The 17,519-nt window shown below is 45.2% G+C and overlaps 1 protein-coding gene across 23 annotated transcripts in view; it reads left to right on the forward strand.

Annotated features, from left to right (window-relative positions):
- The window catches only part of LOC135109777 (IQ motif and SEC7 domain-containing protein 1-like), a 108,471-nt gene extending 92,595 nt beyond the window's left edge, over positions 1–15,876 (forward strand). For 8 of the 23 annotated variants that reach the window (XM_064021413.1, XM_064021418.1, XM_064021420.1 and 5 more), the window contains 14 exons: positions 4,509–4,692; positions 5,160–5,350; positions 6,866–7,098; positions 7,895–8,217; positions 8,476–8,621; positions 8,830–8,943; positions 9,512–9,671; positions 10,187–10,375; positions 10,971–11,188; positions 11,512–11,801; positions 12,466–12,575; positions 12,775–13,030; positions 13,257–13,595; positions 14,601–15,876. In XM_064021413.1, coding sequence (XP_063877483.1) covers positions 4,509–4,692; positions 5,160–5,350; positions 6,866–7,098; positions 7,895–8,217; positions 8,476–8,621; positions 8,830–8,943; positions 9,512–9,671; positions 10,187–10,375; positions 10,971–11,188; positions 11,512–11,801; positions 12,466–12,575; positions 12,775–13,030; positions 13,257–13,595; positions 14,601–14,878 — 3,031 coding nt within the window. In that variant the 3' untranslated portion in view covers positions 14,879–15,876. Of the gene's footprint in view, positions 1–1,613; positions 1,652–1,872; positions 1,932–4,508; positions 4,693–5,159; positions 5,351–6,865; positions 7,099–7,894; positions 8,218–8,475; positions 8,622–8,829; positions 8,944–9,511; positions 9,672–10,186; positions 10,376–10,970; positions 11,189–11,511; positions 11,802–12,465; positions 12,576–12,774; positions 13,031–13,256; positions 13,596–14,086; positions 14,166–14,600 lie in introns of those variants that run through there. The other 15 variants (XM_064021410.1, XM_064021428.1, XM_064021409.1 and 12 more) reach the window with 14 other exon arrangements.
- Positions 15,877–17,519: the final 1,643 nt, after the last annotated feature.

Here is a 17,519-nt window from a genome sequence, read left to right on the forward strand (position 1 = left end):
GTTTTCAGTGTGGGTTTTGCTTTATGGAGCTTTACAGGGCTTTACTTCAAGGAATATGCGTTTTTGCTGAACTTTGAGACTTGTAGTAGTAGTTGTTGTTGTTGTTCCACTTGTAGTTAGCAGTGGTAGTTGTTTCAGTGGTATAGTAGTAGTAGTAGTAGTAATAGTAGTAGTAGTGGTAGTAGTAGTAGTAGTAGTATAAAGAATAGATGAAAACGACAACAACGGTATCCAATCTTCTAATTAATTCACAGTAGGTCTTCCTCCTCCTCCTCCTCCTCCTCCTCCTCCTCCTCCTCCTCCTCCTCCTTCTCTTCCTCCTCCTCCTCCTCACCATCATAATTTTCCCCTCTCATTTACTCTCATACACACAGACAGACACTGAGGAAGACAAACAGTACACCATAGTCTCTCTCTCTCTCTCTCTCTCTCTCTCTCTCTCTCTCTCTCTCTCTCTCTCTCTCTCTCTCTCTCTCTCTCTCTCTCTCTCTCTCTCTCACCGTAGGGGAGGAGACCTGCGGCTAATTCAGTCCCAGGGGAGGGGAGGAGGAACGGGAGGGAGGCGAAGGAGGGGAGGAGGGAAAAGTAAAGGACAGGAGGGAAGGTGAGGGGAGAGAAGATTGTGAGGGAAGCGAGGAGGGAGAGGAGAGGGAGGGGAATGATGGGAAAAGGTAGTGTTTGTGGAGAGAGAGAGAGAGAGAGAGAGAGAGAGAGAGAGAGAGAGAGAGAGAGAGAGAGAGAGAGAGACTATATAGGATGTGTGTGTGTGTGTGTGTGTGTGTGTGTGTTGTGAAATAGGAGGCCTCAGGGGAGAGACGAAGGGAGGGGGAGAGAAAACAGAAGGCAAGAGAGAGAGAGAGAGAGAGAGAGAGAGAGAGAGAGAGAGAGAGAGAGAGAGAGAGAGAGAGAGAGAGAGAGAGAGACTGGGAAGAGGGACAAAGGGAGGTCTGGTTACAGGGAATGATGGAGGTAAGTTGATGATATACAGAAGACACGTGGTTAGGGTCTCTCTCTCTCTCTCTCTCCTCTCTCTCTCTCTCTCTCTCTCTCTCTCTCTCTCTCTCTCTCTCTCTCTCTCTCTCTCTCGCCGAGCATCTGGTCCCGGGGCTCCTTCGGCTCGAAGGAGGGGACAGATGAGCGAGGTTAATTAGTTACAGGACAGCCGTATGATGATCACCTGGAGGCCGCGGGAGTGTTGTTTTTGTTTACTTTCCGCTAATGTGCGCCTCCCGCTGCGCCGCCGCCTGTTTATTTACATTTCCTTAGTGCTCGAGCTCCCGTAGAAAGATGAGAGAGAGGCTGTTTTTGTATATTTTTCTACACCGTTTATTTATTTTTTTTTTTTTCCCCTACTCGTGTTCTTGATCATCAGCCGACCACCACCTGCTCAATCTCCGCTTTCTGATTGGTGGACGGGCTTCCTCAGGGCACGAGGGAAGTCTCTGATTGGCCAAGACTCCATCACCTGGACGCGTGCTGGGCAGGTGTCGCGTGCTGACCGATGCCCGCTCACCTGTGCCTCAGATGCCGGCGAGACATTAAACACTCCCTCGTGTGATGCGTCCAAGCACTTCCCAAACTTGTATTAAAAGCAAGAAATACACGAACAAGAAAGAAAATGAGAGAAAATGTATTCACAGTTGCGAGACAGGTGCGTGCAAGGTGAGGCAGGAGGTGCTGGGAAAATAAACAGGTATATACCCGAACTGGTTACCTGACGGAGGGGCGGCAGCTGGCAGACAGAGGCCGAGGGATCCTTCGGGCGGTGAATAGACACAAGGCGATCATCTCCAGTCTGTCGTGACCTTCGAACTTGCCTAGTGCGTTCCTTCCCCTCCGTCAGTAGCATCAAGGTTTCCTACAGATCGGGTTCACCTTCAGGAGAAAATGTTAATCTGTATCTCAGGCTTCGTCATACCGCCGCCCTTGAGGTGAGTGGCGGGACAGGTGACAGGTGGTGCTGGGGGACGCTGGTGTGCTGGGTGAAGGAATTTCCAGGTGTGGCGAAGGGCAATGTGCTAATGGAGAAGGGAGGGAAGAAGACGCTTGGTAATAGTGTAGTGGGGGATTGTGCTTGAGTGCTAGGCAAGTTTTCTGAGTGCTAAGGTTCATGAGTGCTTATAGAACTTTACCTAGAGTCCTGAATGCTAGATGACGAAGTGTTAAAGAGGTTCTTAGGAGTAACTAGCGCTGATTATTTAGTTTTCGATGGGTGCGGATAGAACCTTGAGTGCTGAGTGCTGGATGACTTAAGTGATGAGGAGGTTCTTAATTGCTGATAGAACTTTGTCTGGAGTGTGAGTGCTGATTACTTAGTGTTTGGGTGCTGATAAAACCTTGGTTAGGGAATTGAGTGATTGGTAACTAAATGCTGGGAAGTTTAAGGGCGCTGAAGGAATTTTATAGGGAGTAACTAGTGCTGGATTATTTAAAAGGCATTGACGTCAACCTAGAACCGTCTTTCTTACTTATATTTTGAATCAATACGAGTCAGGACATGCGAAGGACAACAATAATAATAATAAAAATAATAATAGAAAATACGTTGTCATTGATAACAAATGCGATTATTATCCCTCTCTTTCTTCCTTTTAAATATTTACAGAAATTCCACGTCTTACAAAAAACAAAACAAAAAAAAGGAACAAAAAAAAAAGTATCCTTGAATATTACGCAACGGAGGCAAGAAAAAGAATAGTAAAACAAGAACGAAAACTTAAAAAAAAATAAGAGAAAAAGACAAGAGAGTGTTGCTGTGTGTTGACTGTTTGTGTTGCCGTGAATTGTTGTTTTGCAAGGCGGGGAAGGCGTGTGTGTGTATGTTGGTGCTGAGTGATGCTTATGGGAGGTGGAGGCCGCTGAGGCAAGCAAGGCGAGGCAAACAACACTGGGAACTTGGGTTTGTTATGCATTCTGGCGACGTGTGTTTGTGTGTGCGTGAGAGAGAGAGAGAGGGGGGGGGATGGGAGGCTATTCTGAGACGCTTTACTCTCATCACGACTCTCTTCAAAGGCCCCAGATGATTAGCCGAGTTCTCAATAGTGTTTCTCCCGTTAGTAATGTTAAAATGTTGTTAATCTGTCACTAGAACGGTAGAAATATCCTTAAAAATTCGTGTAATCTCAACCAGACCTTTTGAATGTAGTCGGTGTGGAGCGGGAGAGAGAGAGAGGGGGGGGGGCGCGGTTTGTGTCTGTGTATATGTCTTCTTTCTTATTCGTCTACAGTTGTACCTCTCCAGCCTCGCATGAATTAATATAGACTAGTTAAAGATTCCTTTCTCGTTTTCTTTTTATCATTCATAACTTGATCTTAGTAATGAGTGTCCGTCTATTCGTCCCTATCTGCCTGTCTGTCTGTCTGTCTGTCTGTCCCGCACACCTGACCACACCACATCAGATATCCACACCTGACTACCCCCCACCACACCTGATTGCCCTCACCTGACCACCGACACTAACCTATCACCATCACAAGGCAGCCACGCCCTGCTACACACACACCTGCTGGCCACACCTGACTGCGCTTCATCATCACACCTGCGAGAGAGAGAGAGAGAGAGAGAGAGAGAGAGAGGGGGGGGGTAACCTAGAGTCCACCTTACCTGGGTCATGAGGAACACTACCACCTGTCTTACCCGTCCTGCACCACCTGGCCTTCTTCTCCGGCCCTCCACAACCTGTACCTTAGCATCGATCGGTTTGTTTATGACCTGGGGAAGTGCGGCGAGGCGCGGGCCAGCCAGCCACACACACATACACACACACATACTCCTGCATAAATGAAAGGGCTGCCAAATCGGATATTACTACCGCACGTGATGTCTCCCCATTTCTCCCCACTCGTATACTTCCTTCCCCACACCCCCGTACTCCTGCTGCTCTTTCTCGCTCTTGCTCTTTCACGTGTTTGCCCGACTTTTCCCCCAGGCCTTCTCTTATAGGTGTCAGTGAGTGTGGTTTATGAGTGGCGTAAGTGGAGTGACCTGCGTTCATTCATGCTCAGCCCTCCCGTGGCCTTTGATGGTGATTTTTGTTGGTGTTGTTGTTGTTGTTGTTGGTGGTGGTGGTGGTAGTGGTGGTGTTGAGGGTTTTCGCGTTTCGTAAGGGCTTGCTTTTCTGTTGTGTGATTTTTTTTTTAATGAAGTTGTTTATTTGTATTGTTGTTTTATGGTTTATATTTTAGATAGGGGAAAATACATGTTAAGTATAATATATTCTTTCTTTTTTTTTTCTTATTATTTTGAGTGTATTTTATTTGGGTTTCTGAATACATGAAAGAAAAGGAGAAGGAAGAAGAGGAATTTAAATGTGTTTTTGTTTCTTCCGGTGTTTTTATATCGTATGTATATTTACTTTTTATTTGTCTGTTTGTTTGTTTGTTTGGTTGGTTGGTTGGTTGGTTGGTGGGTTGTTTGCTTATTTATTTATTTACGTATTTGTCACCTTTATTTATTTTATCTTTATCCCATCAATACTCCTCTAACACTCCTCTTCCTCTCTCTCCAGTTCCCCCGTGAAGATCGACCGCGGCTACACGGGCAAGGGTCCTCCAGGGCGAGGCGTGGGGGGCAACATTACCAAGTCCTACAGCTGCGAGGGATCGGCGCCCCCCGTGCCCCCCCACCACCTTCCCCACAACCACCCCCATCACCACCACCACAACGGCACTCACAATGTCCGCCGCTCTCAGGTAAGGCCAGAGAGAGAGAGAGAGAGAGAGAGAGAGAGAGAGTTGCACACCTGTGAGATTGTATTTATAGGTTTGAATTTTTTTTTCTTCTTCTTCTTCTTCTTCTCCTTCTTCTTCTTTTTCTTCTTCTTCTTCTTCTTCTTCTGCTTCTGCTTCTTCTTCTTCTTCTTCTTCTTCTTCTTCTTCTTCTTCTTCTTCTTCTTCTTCTTCTTCTTCTTCTTCTTCTTCCACTTTATCGTCAGCCTTTTTTCTTTTTTTTTAATAATACATTTTCTCGCAGCCACAGCTCATCACTTCACTAAATTAACGGCAATACAAACTAACCCCACCAACAAAAACACTTCTTTATCGCATCTCTGTTTATTTACCTGTTCATGCATTTATTTACTCACTCATTCACGCAGCAGGGGTAGCACTTCACCTGAACCCTGCTTGTTTATTCATCCTCGTTCTCTTTCCTGCCTCAGCTGCAGCAGGCGGTGTCGCAGGGGAGCGGGGTGGGTCTGGGAGGCCGGCGTGGCGCCCCCCGAGGCTCCACCGCGGATGACACAGCCAATCGCAATAGCAGGTGGCGAGGGAGCGGAGCCCCCGGGAACGTGGAGGGCTACGAGCTGTCCCAAGACTTTGCCGACATGAGGCTGGAAATGCTGGAGCGCAGGTGAGAGAGAGAGAGAGAGAGAGAGAGAGAGAGAGAGAGAGAGAGAGAGAGAGAGAGAGAGAGAGAGAGAGAGAGAGAGATATTAATGTTACGTCATAGCAAAGCCAAACACAAGATAAATAAAAATCAGGTTAAATATTTATTATACTTCTTAAGCATTACGTATTTGCATTATTATTATACTTATTTCCTTCTCACAAAACTACAAGCGCGAAGCAAGCCAGCCAGCCCGCCGCGCCATGACTCAGAGCATGATCAAATATTATACCCTTTTTATGTGTAATTCATTTGCAAACTGTAAATAAGCTCCCGCACCTTGGCGAGGGACGCGATGTTTTCCTTTACGCTCGTGGTGCTTGGGTAAACAAACCGCGCGTGACCACGTGGCCGCCCTCCCCTCCCCCATCCCACGTCATCCTCTCCCCCTCCCCGCCCATGCCATTACACTTTCATCTCTCTAAAGCATCACTGCCACCATATTTGAACCTCTGAAATGACTCTGACACTTTATTTGAAGGAGTGAAATAATTCTAACATTTTATTTGATGCAATGAAATAACGTTCCACTTATTTGATTCGATTAAATAGTGACTTACACCTTATCTGCTTGAAGTAATTAAATAATTTTCACTTATTCTTCTATTTTATTTACTTATTTATTCATTATGTAAGAGGACCACTGGCTTAGTGCAACAAAAAAAAAAGGTCCCACTGAGATGTCAGTCCCTAAAGAGAAGCCGATGAAATGACTTCCACTTCATAAGCCAAAATAAAATAGCTCTTACATCCCATTTGCTGTCATGGAATAACACTCCACTTTATTCCCGGCAATAAAATAACACTTACTTTTTATTTGCTGCGATAAAATAAACGGTAATGCAGTTTTATCTCCTTTGGCATGAGTGTGTAGCAGTGGACAGTGTGTGTGTTATCAGGGTCACGTGGTACAGGATGCGTGGCCTCACCTTACCTGGCTAGATCAGAGGCACCTCATGACCTGAGTACTACTGGGAAACAGTAACCTGATATATACCATGATATATTACCTGAAACTTAACATTTTTTCTGTGGTGTCGAAATAGTTTACTTTTTTTTTTTTTTCGTGCTTTCCTTATATGAGGTTTGAGTTTTCCCAATAGTACATTGAGAGTGTCATGCAGTAGTAAGGGAAAGGACTGCAAGCTTGGGTGTCAAGTAGAAATGTTTGGTTGTGTAATTTTAGTGTCTGTTATCTACACATCCTGATAGAAAAAAAAAAGTTATTGTTATAATTATACATGAAATTAATAATAACCATTATAATAGCGTACCAGGTGGCCATTGTACTCACCAATTTTTCCAAACAATTACCTACGTCACACACTTCCTTTACAAGCAGCTTACAGTATTGACCAATCCCCTTAGTATCTTATATAATGACCCCAACACATGCATTATTTAGTAGAGTCAAACATAGCCTTCCACTGAGCTCCTGAAGAAGGGTAGGCAGAGTGGTGACACAGTTCTTCCCCACAGGTATGGTGGCGTGGTGGCGCGGCGGGCGGCTATCACCATCCAGAGGGCATACCGCCGCTACGCCATGTATAAAAAGTTTCGCTCCATCACGGCCACCGCAAAGGCCCAGGAGAAGCGGCTGTCGCGGCGCTTCACGGTGGACGTGCCAGAATGGGGAGACGCGCCCAGCAACCAGCAGTTCCATGATGCCTGCACTGAGTTTGACCAGCTGCAGCGCAACATTAGTGCCACTGGTGAGGGTCTGAAGGAGTGCTGCCTGTAGGAGACTTTGCTCACTACTTGCTTGTGTCATCTTTGCTTTTGCCATAATTTTGTTTAGCTGCACTTGTTTGTATTATCGTTACCATTGTTTTCATTTTGTTTAGCTATACCCGTGTCATTATTAGCTACAATTAGCATCATTTTGTTCAAGCTTCTTACTTTCCTTCATAGTGTTGGATGTTTCCTGCTCCAGACGTCCTTTTCTGACAGGGAATAAGTTTATAGATATACCTTTGCAGTTTTAGATGCATGAGGAAGATGCCAAAAAAGAGCCATAGATTCTTACATACTTTTATACTGTATGTGTACTGCCTCCTCAGAAGAAATGATTTGTCACTTTATAAGAATGTCCAGTAGTACACTGGTGGTATTACAGAAACACAGTGGAGTATATATGGGATTACCATCTCTTATCATAATCCTCTGTGATGACTCAGTAAGGTTATTGCTTAGACTTGATAACGATTTTACGTTCTATTATGGAATGTAAACACACACATACACACATACACACATGCCTAGTAGTACAGCTATTCATTCACTATTGCTTGACATACAGGTTATTGATAGTTTTTCTAGTTAATATGAGTAATAGGAGATAACGAGAAGTATGGATGTCTGAGTGATACGTTGTAATTTTTAGTCACACAGAGGCACACTTAATACAACAGATTTCACCAGTTCTTAACATAATAGTCATAGAAATCCTCTGTACCAACATGAGGTAATGGAAAATTATGTGTGAGTAACACAGTGTTTCACCACTAGGGTACAGCGAAGGGAGACGGCCAGCTCGCTCCATGTCGATGCGAGACACCCCACGCACTGTGCAAGCCACCACTGTCACCACCACCGCCACCACCGCCGCCACCACCGCACCCACACGTCACCAGCAGGACAACTACGACCTACACGACACCCTTGCAACGCTCAGCGACAGCTCCCTCTACTGCCATGTGTCAGCCCTGTCTCCCCTCACACCCACCTCCACTCCCACACCCGCCCACACCCACGTCAGGAATGGGTCTGGGGATTACCAGGCTCACCAGAATGACCGGGAACTCAAGTATTTCTCTGAGGACAGCGGTCTGGTGAGTGTTGTCGTGTGCTCCTCCTTAGATTCCCAGTGTGGTTAATGTTGCGTTTGTTTACTGCTTTACTGTTTCTGTTGATTGAAGAACTTTGCAAAGGAAGGTGATAAGATCCTTAGGGCATATCATAATGACCAATGGATAGTAAACAAGGATATAAAAAGGCCACCGTAACATAGCATAACATTAGCACTACTGACAGAACCTTGTACAGAATAAACATTGATTGTCAGAAGTCTAAACTCTTGACCTTCACAGGGGAGCCAGGAGGGGGTAGGGGGCAACCGGCTGGGCGTCACGGGTCAGAGGCGAGCAAGCAGGACTGGCAAAAAGATCCCCCCAGAGGTGCCCAGGCGGACATCCTCCATCAAGTCATGCAGTGAGAGCAGTGGGAGTGCTGAGAGGTGAGTGGTGGTGCATCTCTTCACAGCCTGAGGATCACGTTTGCAATGCATGTCTTGTGTAGCCTCTCATTTGTCTGACTTCTTGATGTATTAGTAAGTCACGTAGAATATTTTTGTTCTCTATGGATTAGTTGACCAGATAACTTTTACGTACTTCAGATGATCACTCGTCTTTCATTTGTTCACTGTTATGCCTCTTTCTCTCCAGTGTTCCTGCAAGTCATCGTGTGCAGTGCCACCCTCCTTCCCTCACCCCTCCTTCCTCCACTCCCTCTTCTCTCACCTCTGAAGGGGGACATAGTGATAGGGGACCCCTCACCAGGTAAATGTGTGCCTGTGGATGTAGTACCTGTGTGGGGAGGAACCATTACTCAGAAATTTTTTGTCACTCCTTAAGATTATTTTCCCACAGTACTGTTAGATGTAGTGTTAGATGTAGTGGGTTATCTCATATGTTGTTTATCCAGAAAAGTTCCTCATATGTAATGAATGTTTGTACCCTTTCATTTTCTTAATTTTGTGCTCAGAGTTATGTAGTTTTTATCTCCATCATTCTGTGTAGTGTGTTGATCCCTTGTAGACTCTTTGTGTAGTTCAGGTTGTATGTAATGCTTACCTCCTTTAAGCACAGAAAGATCTGGATTGTAGATAGAAACATAAACATCAACATATGTAAACCTCATGGATCTTCAGTCAAAGAAAAAATAAGACTCCTCCTATTAGATATATTGAGTAAAAACACTATAGTCCCAGTCTCCTTATATTTCCATGAATATTAACTTTGAAACACTTATAATTTGTCTCAAGCTTGGGCCATTTAGTCTTTCTCAGTGAGACAAGGTGGTTATGACAATTGTTTCCCTTCCAATAACCTCTGTTCATTCTCGCAGATCGGCCGACAATGGCTCCCTGTCCAGCGTTCAGTCCTCAGGCTCGGACTCCTCCCTCTCCCAGTCCACCTCAGACCGGGCCACGCCACTCTCCACCCATGACCAGGCGGAGACTGCAGACTACCAGCCAACCTCACCAGTGTGGAAGAGAAAAACCGCAGTAAGTTGAACAGGGTTTTCTAGTTGATGCAGGTACTGTATCTCTCTCCCACTTCGAATGACTGAGTGCAAAATCTTCTACATTAATTGTCTCCTATTTTTTTTCTTTTATCATGCCTGATTAAAAGTTTTATTTTGTTTTACTTAAAAGGTAGAATAGTCTCGTGCGACAGACTTTGGTGTTTTTGTTTGTTCACAAGTCCTGCATTTTGTTTCCAAGTACACTTAATAAAATGATGCCGCTCTTTGCTTCACTTCATATGTTAGTTGATGCTCTCTGCACAGTGAGTAGTGACACTTCTGCATCTGACTTTGGTTAAATAAGTTTTATTTTTTAAAGAATGCTAAACAAATGGTTATGTCCTCTATACCATAAGTTTTAACTCATTGTTTCTTCTCTTCTTGTCTCTCATAGTCACATTTTAGCATCTGAATTTCCCCTGAGGCTCCCTAGTCTTAAGTCTGTCCAATTGGCAGTCACAGGAGATTAAAAGGATCCCTTGACACTTCCCTCAGCAGATGAGCACAAGCGAAGTCCCCTGCGAGGATAAGAGGCTGAGCCAGATCAGCGAAAACTCAGAAGATTCCTTGCAGAGTCACTCCTCTGAGGGGATGACCTATTCCCAAACGCTCCCCTCACAGACCCCACACTCGGCGCACTACGCCCACCATGCTCACTACACCCACACTGCCCACATGTCCAAGGTAGAGTAGTGGCCGACATGTTGGTAGTACCCTAAGGACTAAACAGTGACGGACTAGGCTGCCTTGGGGTGCCGCAGGGGGTCTTTCTGTTCTCTCTGTTCATGGTTTGCCTGCATGACACCCGTGCAGATTCTTACAGGATGGCGTGAATGACCACCTCCTCATGCACCTTCCAGGACTCATGCTGGACGTCCTGGAAAGCACTAAAGCCTTTTTTTGTAGGGATGATCATGTGATATTACTTTTTTTCATAGTTCCTTTTATGGAAGGCTCGGCAGAATTGGATATATGTTGAAATAAGGTAGCAGTTACTGTCTATTGGCATATTGTACTATTAAGTTAACATAATGACATCATTGCAACAAACCTATCTAGAGTAATAAACATTTGCTACTCTTGGTAAATTCAGAATTCACTGATGCATAATATCTACAAAATCTTAGCTCCTTAAAAATTATATACAGTAATACCTTGTGAAAAGACACTACTCATCAGCAAGGAAGGAAGCAAAGTGAAAAGAATAAGCAACCTTCAAGATAACACTAAACTGTCACTGTGAGTCTGGGTGATCACTGACCTCCGTCCCGCACGCCAGGTCCCGGAGGTGGTCAGGAAGAGGCAGTACCGGGTCGGCCTCAACCTGTTCAACAAGAAGCCAGAGAGAGGGGTGACCTACCTCATCAGTCGAGGCTTCCTGGAGAACTCCCCTCAGGCAGTCTCCAAGTTCCTCCTCACTAGGAAGGGGCTGAGCAAGCAGATGATTGGGGAGTACCTGGGCAACCTGCAGAACAATTTCAACATGGCTGTGCTTGAGTGAGTGCTGTTGTGCTTCTCTGTTGTCACCTCCAGTGTAATTTTTGTGTGGCCTGTTTTTGTTGCCATCTTTTATTATAATTGTGTTTAGTCTTTATATGGTCACTGATGCTCCAAAAGTTTCCTGGAGTGAGCAGGAGAGTATGCATAGAGGCTCTCATAGATGTTAATGAAAATAGATTAATAATTCAAATTTGTATATGCAGTAAGTTAAGGCTTATAAAATTATCACTATAAGGAAGAAAATGCAATAAAATTATGAAGAAAGAGAGAGAGAGAGAGAGAGAGAGAGAGTACCTTTATCACATGCCTCCCTCCCACAGGTGTTTTGCCCATGACATCGACCTCTCGGGTATGCAGGTAGATGTGGCCTTAAGGAAATTCCAGACACATTATCGTATGCCCGGCGAGGCGCAGAAAATCGAGCGGCTGATGCAGGTGTTTGCTCAGCGGTACTGCCAGTGCAACCGCGACATTGTGGCCAAGCTCAGGGACCCTGAGACAATGTTTGTGCTTGCATTTGCCATCATCATGCTGAACACAGACCTCCACACAGCCTCCATGAAGCAGGAGAAGCGGATGAAGCTGGAGGACTTCATTAAGAACTTGAGAGGTGGGTGGTGAAGCCTTGGCTCTGTGGAGGGTGTGATGAAAGGTTGTGGTGGTGCCTTACATTGTGACTCTTGTCCTAATCTGATTTCCAGTCATGTTGTTTCAGTGGTTCTTGAATTATACATGCATACATACATATACCAAGGCTGCTTCCCCCATAAATGAAGAGTAGCCAATACAAGGGACACAACTTTGACATTAACACTTATTCACACCATTGTCTTAGCCCCTTGCCCCCAATGGAAAAAGAGAAAGTACTTCTGCCCTCATGAATTGTAATCTGTCAGAAACAACTGCTAACACTAATGAAATAAATGTATTGGAATAGAGAATAGATTAAGTTGATACATTTACAAATGCAGTTGATATGTGAAGGAAGATATGAGAATGTTGAGCATCAAGAAAGAGATTGCTTATGATCAGGAAATGGCAGAGACTCGAACCGTCTAGTCACTAAGAGAAAAAAGGACATTAACCAAATTGATGATGAAAAATGTAGCTGAAGTGTAATGTAATTCAGAGAGTATTCATTTTAAGTGCTTATTAGCATGTTAGGGGATAATTCTTTGTAGATATCTATGCTGGAGTGTGACAGAAGTGCATAGAGCTTTAAGTAGGAGTTCTGGAATAACAAAATCATGCTGTAATTTGCACACCACCCACAGGGATTGATGACGGGTATGACATCGAGCGTGAGATGCTGGAGGGCATGTACCAGCGCATCAAGGCCCAGGAGTTCAGGCCAGGCCACGATCACGTCACACAGGTGCTAAAGGTAAGCCTGTGTGTGTGTGTGTGTGCTTGTGAGGAAAAGATGAGGTAGAGGAGAAAAATGAGGTGAAGTTTTTTAATGCCACTGCCTAACTTGAGATCCTCTTTGTGTGTGTTTGTGTGTGTGTGTGAAAAGAAGGGAGCTAAAGGAAGAACAAGAGATGAAATGCCACTAGGGACTGACTTTGAGGTACTTTTCCCAGGTGCAACAAACAATGGTGGGGAAGAAGCCTAACCTTGCCCTGCCCCACCGCCGCCTTGTGTGTTACTGCCGTCTCTACGAGATCCCGGACGTCACCAAGAAGGAGAGGGTTGGGGTGCACCAGAGGGAGGTCTTCCTCTTCAATGACCTGCTGGTTGTGACAAAGATCTTCTCTAAGAAAAAGAACACAGTCACGTACACCTTCAGGCAGAGCTTTCCCCTGGCTGGCTTGGCTGTCATCACCAGAGAAGTCGCTCGTGAGTGTCTGGCTTGCCTTTTGTGTCCCTTATGTGGTAGGAAGGTAGTATTGGAATTAGAGAAAGAGAAAAGGAGCCCAGTGACTTTTCACATTTTATACAGTATAATTTTCACAGAAAAATTTGCTTATCAGTGATGAGAGCAGATGGTTAGCAGGTACGAGGGTCCACTGTATAGATAATAAATCTCAAGAACCACAACCTAACCGCCCCCAAACCCCCATAGATTACCCTTATCTGATGGAACTCCGACACCGAGTGGACAATAAAGTGCTCATCACCTTCAACGCGCGGAACGAGCATGACCGCACCAAGTTCTGCGAGGACCTGAAGGAGAGCATCTGTGAGATGGATGAGATGGAGTCCCTGCGAATCGAGGCGGAGCTGGACCGGCAGAAGGCGTCGTTGAGAGCCTCACGCCCCAACGCCACGCCCGAGCACAGAGACTCGGGCGTGGCGGACATGGAGTTGCTCGCTGCCAATGAGAAGAATGGAACGCTGAAGGCTGACTCTACTCTGAAGAGGTCGGCGCTCAGCAACTCCCTCTTGGACATTCATGAGGCTGGTGAGTTGCTTTGTGGTGCTTAGTATGGCTTCTTATCACTTGCGTCTCCTAATTCTTATCTTGGAATATCCTAATTTTGTATTGGTATATTCTTGTTCAGTCCTCACAGTCTCATGAACACAGTCATTTCTTTGTACTCATATTTACCACTCAGGGGTTAAAAGTAGTCTGCACCTTCATTTTGCCTAATATGGTTTTGTTTTTATATTCTTGTGTGAGTTTTTGTAAGTTGAACTAATTAATTTGCTGATTTCTTACACTTTCTGAAGTCTGGGTACCGTATTTTGACTAACATATGCTTACAAGTAATTCACAGTAACTCACGTTGTTGTTGTTATCACTGTTATTATTTTGTGTTATAAAGTCATCAGTCTCATACATCACTGTAAAGTTGCTCTGTATACTTGCTAGTGTAATGTTACTGTCTGCCACTTTGCTCACCTGTGCCCCCCACCCCCCAATCCCCCCCGACCACATCACCATCATAACAGGCCTGTACCTGGCCACCCGTACTCACCTGTAGTGCTCAGCGTAATAGTTTGCACACCTGTACCACACCTGCACAGCTTGGTATGTAGAGGACTTTGATGATATTGTTTGTTTGTTTGTCACAGGAAGTACCAGCGACCTCAGTGCAGAATCGTCACTTGTCTTTGAAAGTTAACAGATGCCTTCACTGCTTCTTTGTTGTGGTGAAGATTTAAATCATAATTCTGGACAAAAAGTCAATGCACTTTGAGGATTGCTGTATTCCACTGAAACAAAATTATTCAAATTTGACAAAAACATGATATAAAATCTTTGATCCTCACGTATATTGCGTCAAAAGTTCCTCTTAAAAATTTCACAAGTTCATCTTAAAGATTCACAACTCCAGAGATGTGTGTTCCTTGAGAAGGCGCTCAGGGAACACCACCTCCTGTCTTGAGTGACGTAAAGATGAGAGGACTTGATGCAGTTCTGGTGAGTTAACAGAGGTGGTGAAGGTGGTGATGTGGTTCACAGAGGGCGGCGGTGGCAATGGTGCGGGCACACTGGTGGGACGAAGGGGCAGTATGGGATCCCTCGACTCTGGCATGTCCGTGTCATTCCAGTCCACTAGCCCCTCGGTCGCTACTTCCCCCGCCGGTCTTCTTCAGCCGCCACTCCTCTCCCACTCCGCCCAGGCGGACTTACAGGCCGCCAGAAGGTCCCCAATCCCTACAGCCTCCTTCCTCGGGCAGCTGTTCAAGCCCCGAAGGACGTCACGGGCTGATCTTGGGGCTCCCGGCGTGGAGGTGTGAAGGGGAGCTGGTTCTCTGCCTTCCAGTGGGGATGACTGAAACTGGGAAGAAGGATAGAAAAGGGTAGTGAAAGCCAAGGCCTGGGAATGGTCTGCTTGGGTACGGTTGGATCCAAAGAGAGTTCAACCCTCGACGGAAGAAACTGCCAGAAGTGATGTAAGTTACCGGAAGGTGATTAAGTCAGCTGCAGGTGGCAGGGAAGAGTCCATGACTCGGAGAGAAGGTGGCGGCAGACGGCGAGGCCCGGGAGCGGATGGATCAGGCGGGACAGAGTCAGGTTGTATATCTAGCCATTATCTAGTCTTTCAAGGTTACACAAGCATTCCACGCAGCAGACCAGAGTGAAGAGGGAGGTGCCCTGACATTGCTGCTCTGAGGGCTGCCTAGTGTACCACACACCACGACGGCATTGGTACTTAGATCAACACTAGTAATGATGAGATGAGAGAAAACAAATTATTCAGTGCCATTTAGTCAGATGTAGTCACACATATATATTAATTTGTATCATATATGTACATAAGTCATGTTAAAATAATCAGTGTATAATATATCTAATACTGTGTTAAATATATGCGTGTATAACCCAGAGGTGAGACCCTCTCGTCTAAAGACGTTTTAGGCCTAGTGTGGCAGCGCCCGGCGCCGGCGCCAGCGTGTCGGTGCCGCGGCCGCCGCCACTAATAAAGTTATTTTATTCAACTTGAAGTGTGCACAACAGTTGATACATTTAGCAAGGTGCGGCTTAGCCCACTCTAAGCCGCACACTTCCCCGTGGAATGACATCTAGTCAGCACACACACACCTTCAGTACCATGTGTCAGACGCTTCTCGCCAAATTACTGGACTGGCTTAAGTTTTGCGCAGTGTCCCAGATTATTGATATTATCTAATACAAACTCACATACTTTTGTATATATGGGAAAATATTGTTATAATTTTGTCAGCTTGATTATACAGGCTGTATTTCTATGGCAAATAAATATTATGATGCAAGACTTAAGTTCATATGATTACTGTCAATCCTTTTTGTACATTTTGCAACACGTAATGCGTGAGTGAGAGCAGCTGATGGCAAGACATCGGGGAGCTGAGGAGAAGCTCGCTGACATCAACGAGGTGACCCCGATGGAGAGCTTCAGGTGCTGAGAAATGAAGCAACACGCATACACGTCAGTCTCAAAGCTTTAGGGAACACATGAATAAATATGTATATAAAAGAGAACAAAAACAATCACCTGAACAACAAAAACTGACAATGAGCGACGGTGTGGCAAAGAATGATGGTTAGGACCATTCTTAAACACTTCTGTGACGCACCTCCATTACTTTCAAAAGGCTCTAATCAAGATAATAGGATTTTACGGGTGCTTTTACCGTTCTACTAACAGATAAACAAGCTTTCTACGTTATCAACATGTCTTGACAGATAAACAAGCTTTCTATATCATCAACATAAAAAAGTCTTGAGAACCAAGTTAACCATAGCTGTGGCTGAAAATAGTCATGGTGAGAGAGCAAAGCGTTTCAGAAAATGGATCTTAGTTTCAAAGCTCAGCAACAAATGATTCGAAACACGCATCTCGACTTGCCACTACTAGTCCAAAGCAGAGGCCAGTTCAGTGCCGCTGTGGAACGCAGAGACGAAGGAAGGTACAGCAGGCAGGTAAGAATACAAGGTATATTTCTCTCTATAATATAAAGACCATACAAGATTCAAAATCCTCCCTACCTGTCTTACGTGTTCAGGTGAGTACGTGGACAAATGTTTCACCTTTGTGTGATAATAAAATACACGTTGAATTCACGATACTTGAGTATCACCGGCTATGGGTGTATCAGGGGCGATGCTGGAACCTGCCTCCCTCTTCCCTGGTGGCGGTGGGGAGCAGGCGAGATGATTTAAAAGTTGGTGAAAGGTTAGGACAAGAGGAGGAGATGGTGGTGACAGTCACGTATGTTTACCACCACCACCACCACGTACAGTTCTATTACTTCAATTAACCATAACTTAATTATTTTTATCGTATGTGAACAGTCTTCTACCACACCCATTTTCATTTGACCCTCCCTCGGGTTCGCCTCTTCCCATTCTTCTTCCCCCTTCCTCTCCTCATCCCCCTCTCCCTCCTTGCTTCTCCCTCCCTCTTTCTCCGTCCTTGTTCCCCTCCATTTCTCTCCCTCCCTGCTCCCCTCCATTTCTCTCCCTGCTTGCTCCCCTCCCTCTTTCCTCACTAACCCTCTGTCCTCTCTCCTTCCCTTTTCCACATGCTTTCTCCCTTTCCCTCTTGCTCGTTTTCTCTTCCTCAGCTCCTCTTCTACTCTCTTAGTCTTTCGTCCTCTCATATCCTTATTTGCCGCTTCTTGTGCCCTCCTAAACTTTCCCACATTATTATTATTATTATTTATTTATTTTTTTTTTTCATTACCTTCACCTCGTTCTCACCGACTTTTTATTCCACTTTCCATACAGAGCTACCGGACTCCGTTTTCTATTTTCACAGCGATGGAAGAACCCGTGGTGACCGCTGGGGGAACTCGTCTAGTCAGGCTCCCATAAGAATGTGTGAGAGAGAGAGAGAGAGAGAGAGAGAGAGAGAGAGAGAGAGAGAGAGAAATTCATTGTATAGCTTCTTAATAA

The sequence above is a fragment of the Scylla paramamosain genome, chromosome 19 (genome assembly GCF_035594125.1).
Source record: "Scylla paramamosain isolate STU-SP2022 chromosome 19, ASM3559412v1, whole genome shotgun sequence".
In the NCBI taxonomy this organism is placed as follows: domain Eukaryota; kingdom Metazoa; phylum Arthropoda; class Malacostraca; order Decapoda; family Portunidae; genus Scylla; species Scylla paramamosain.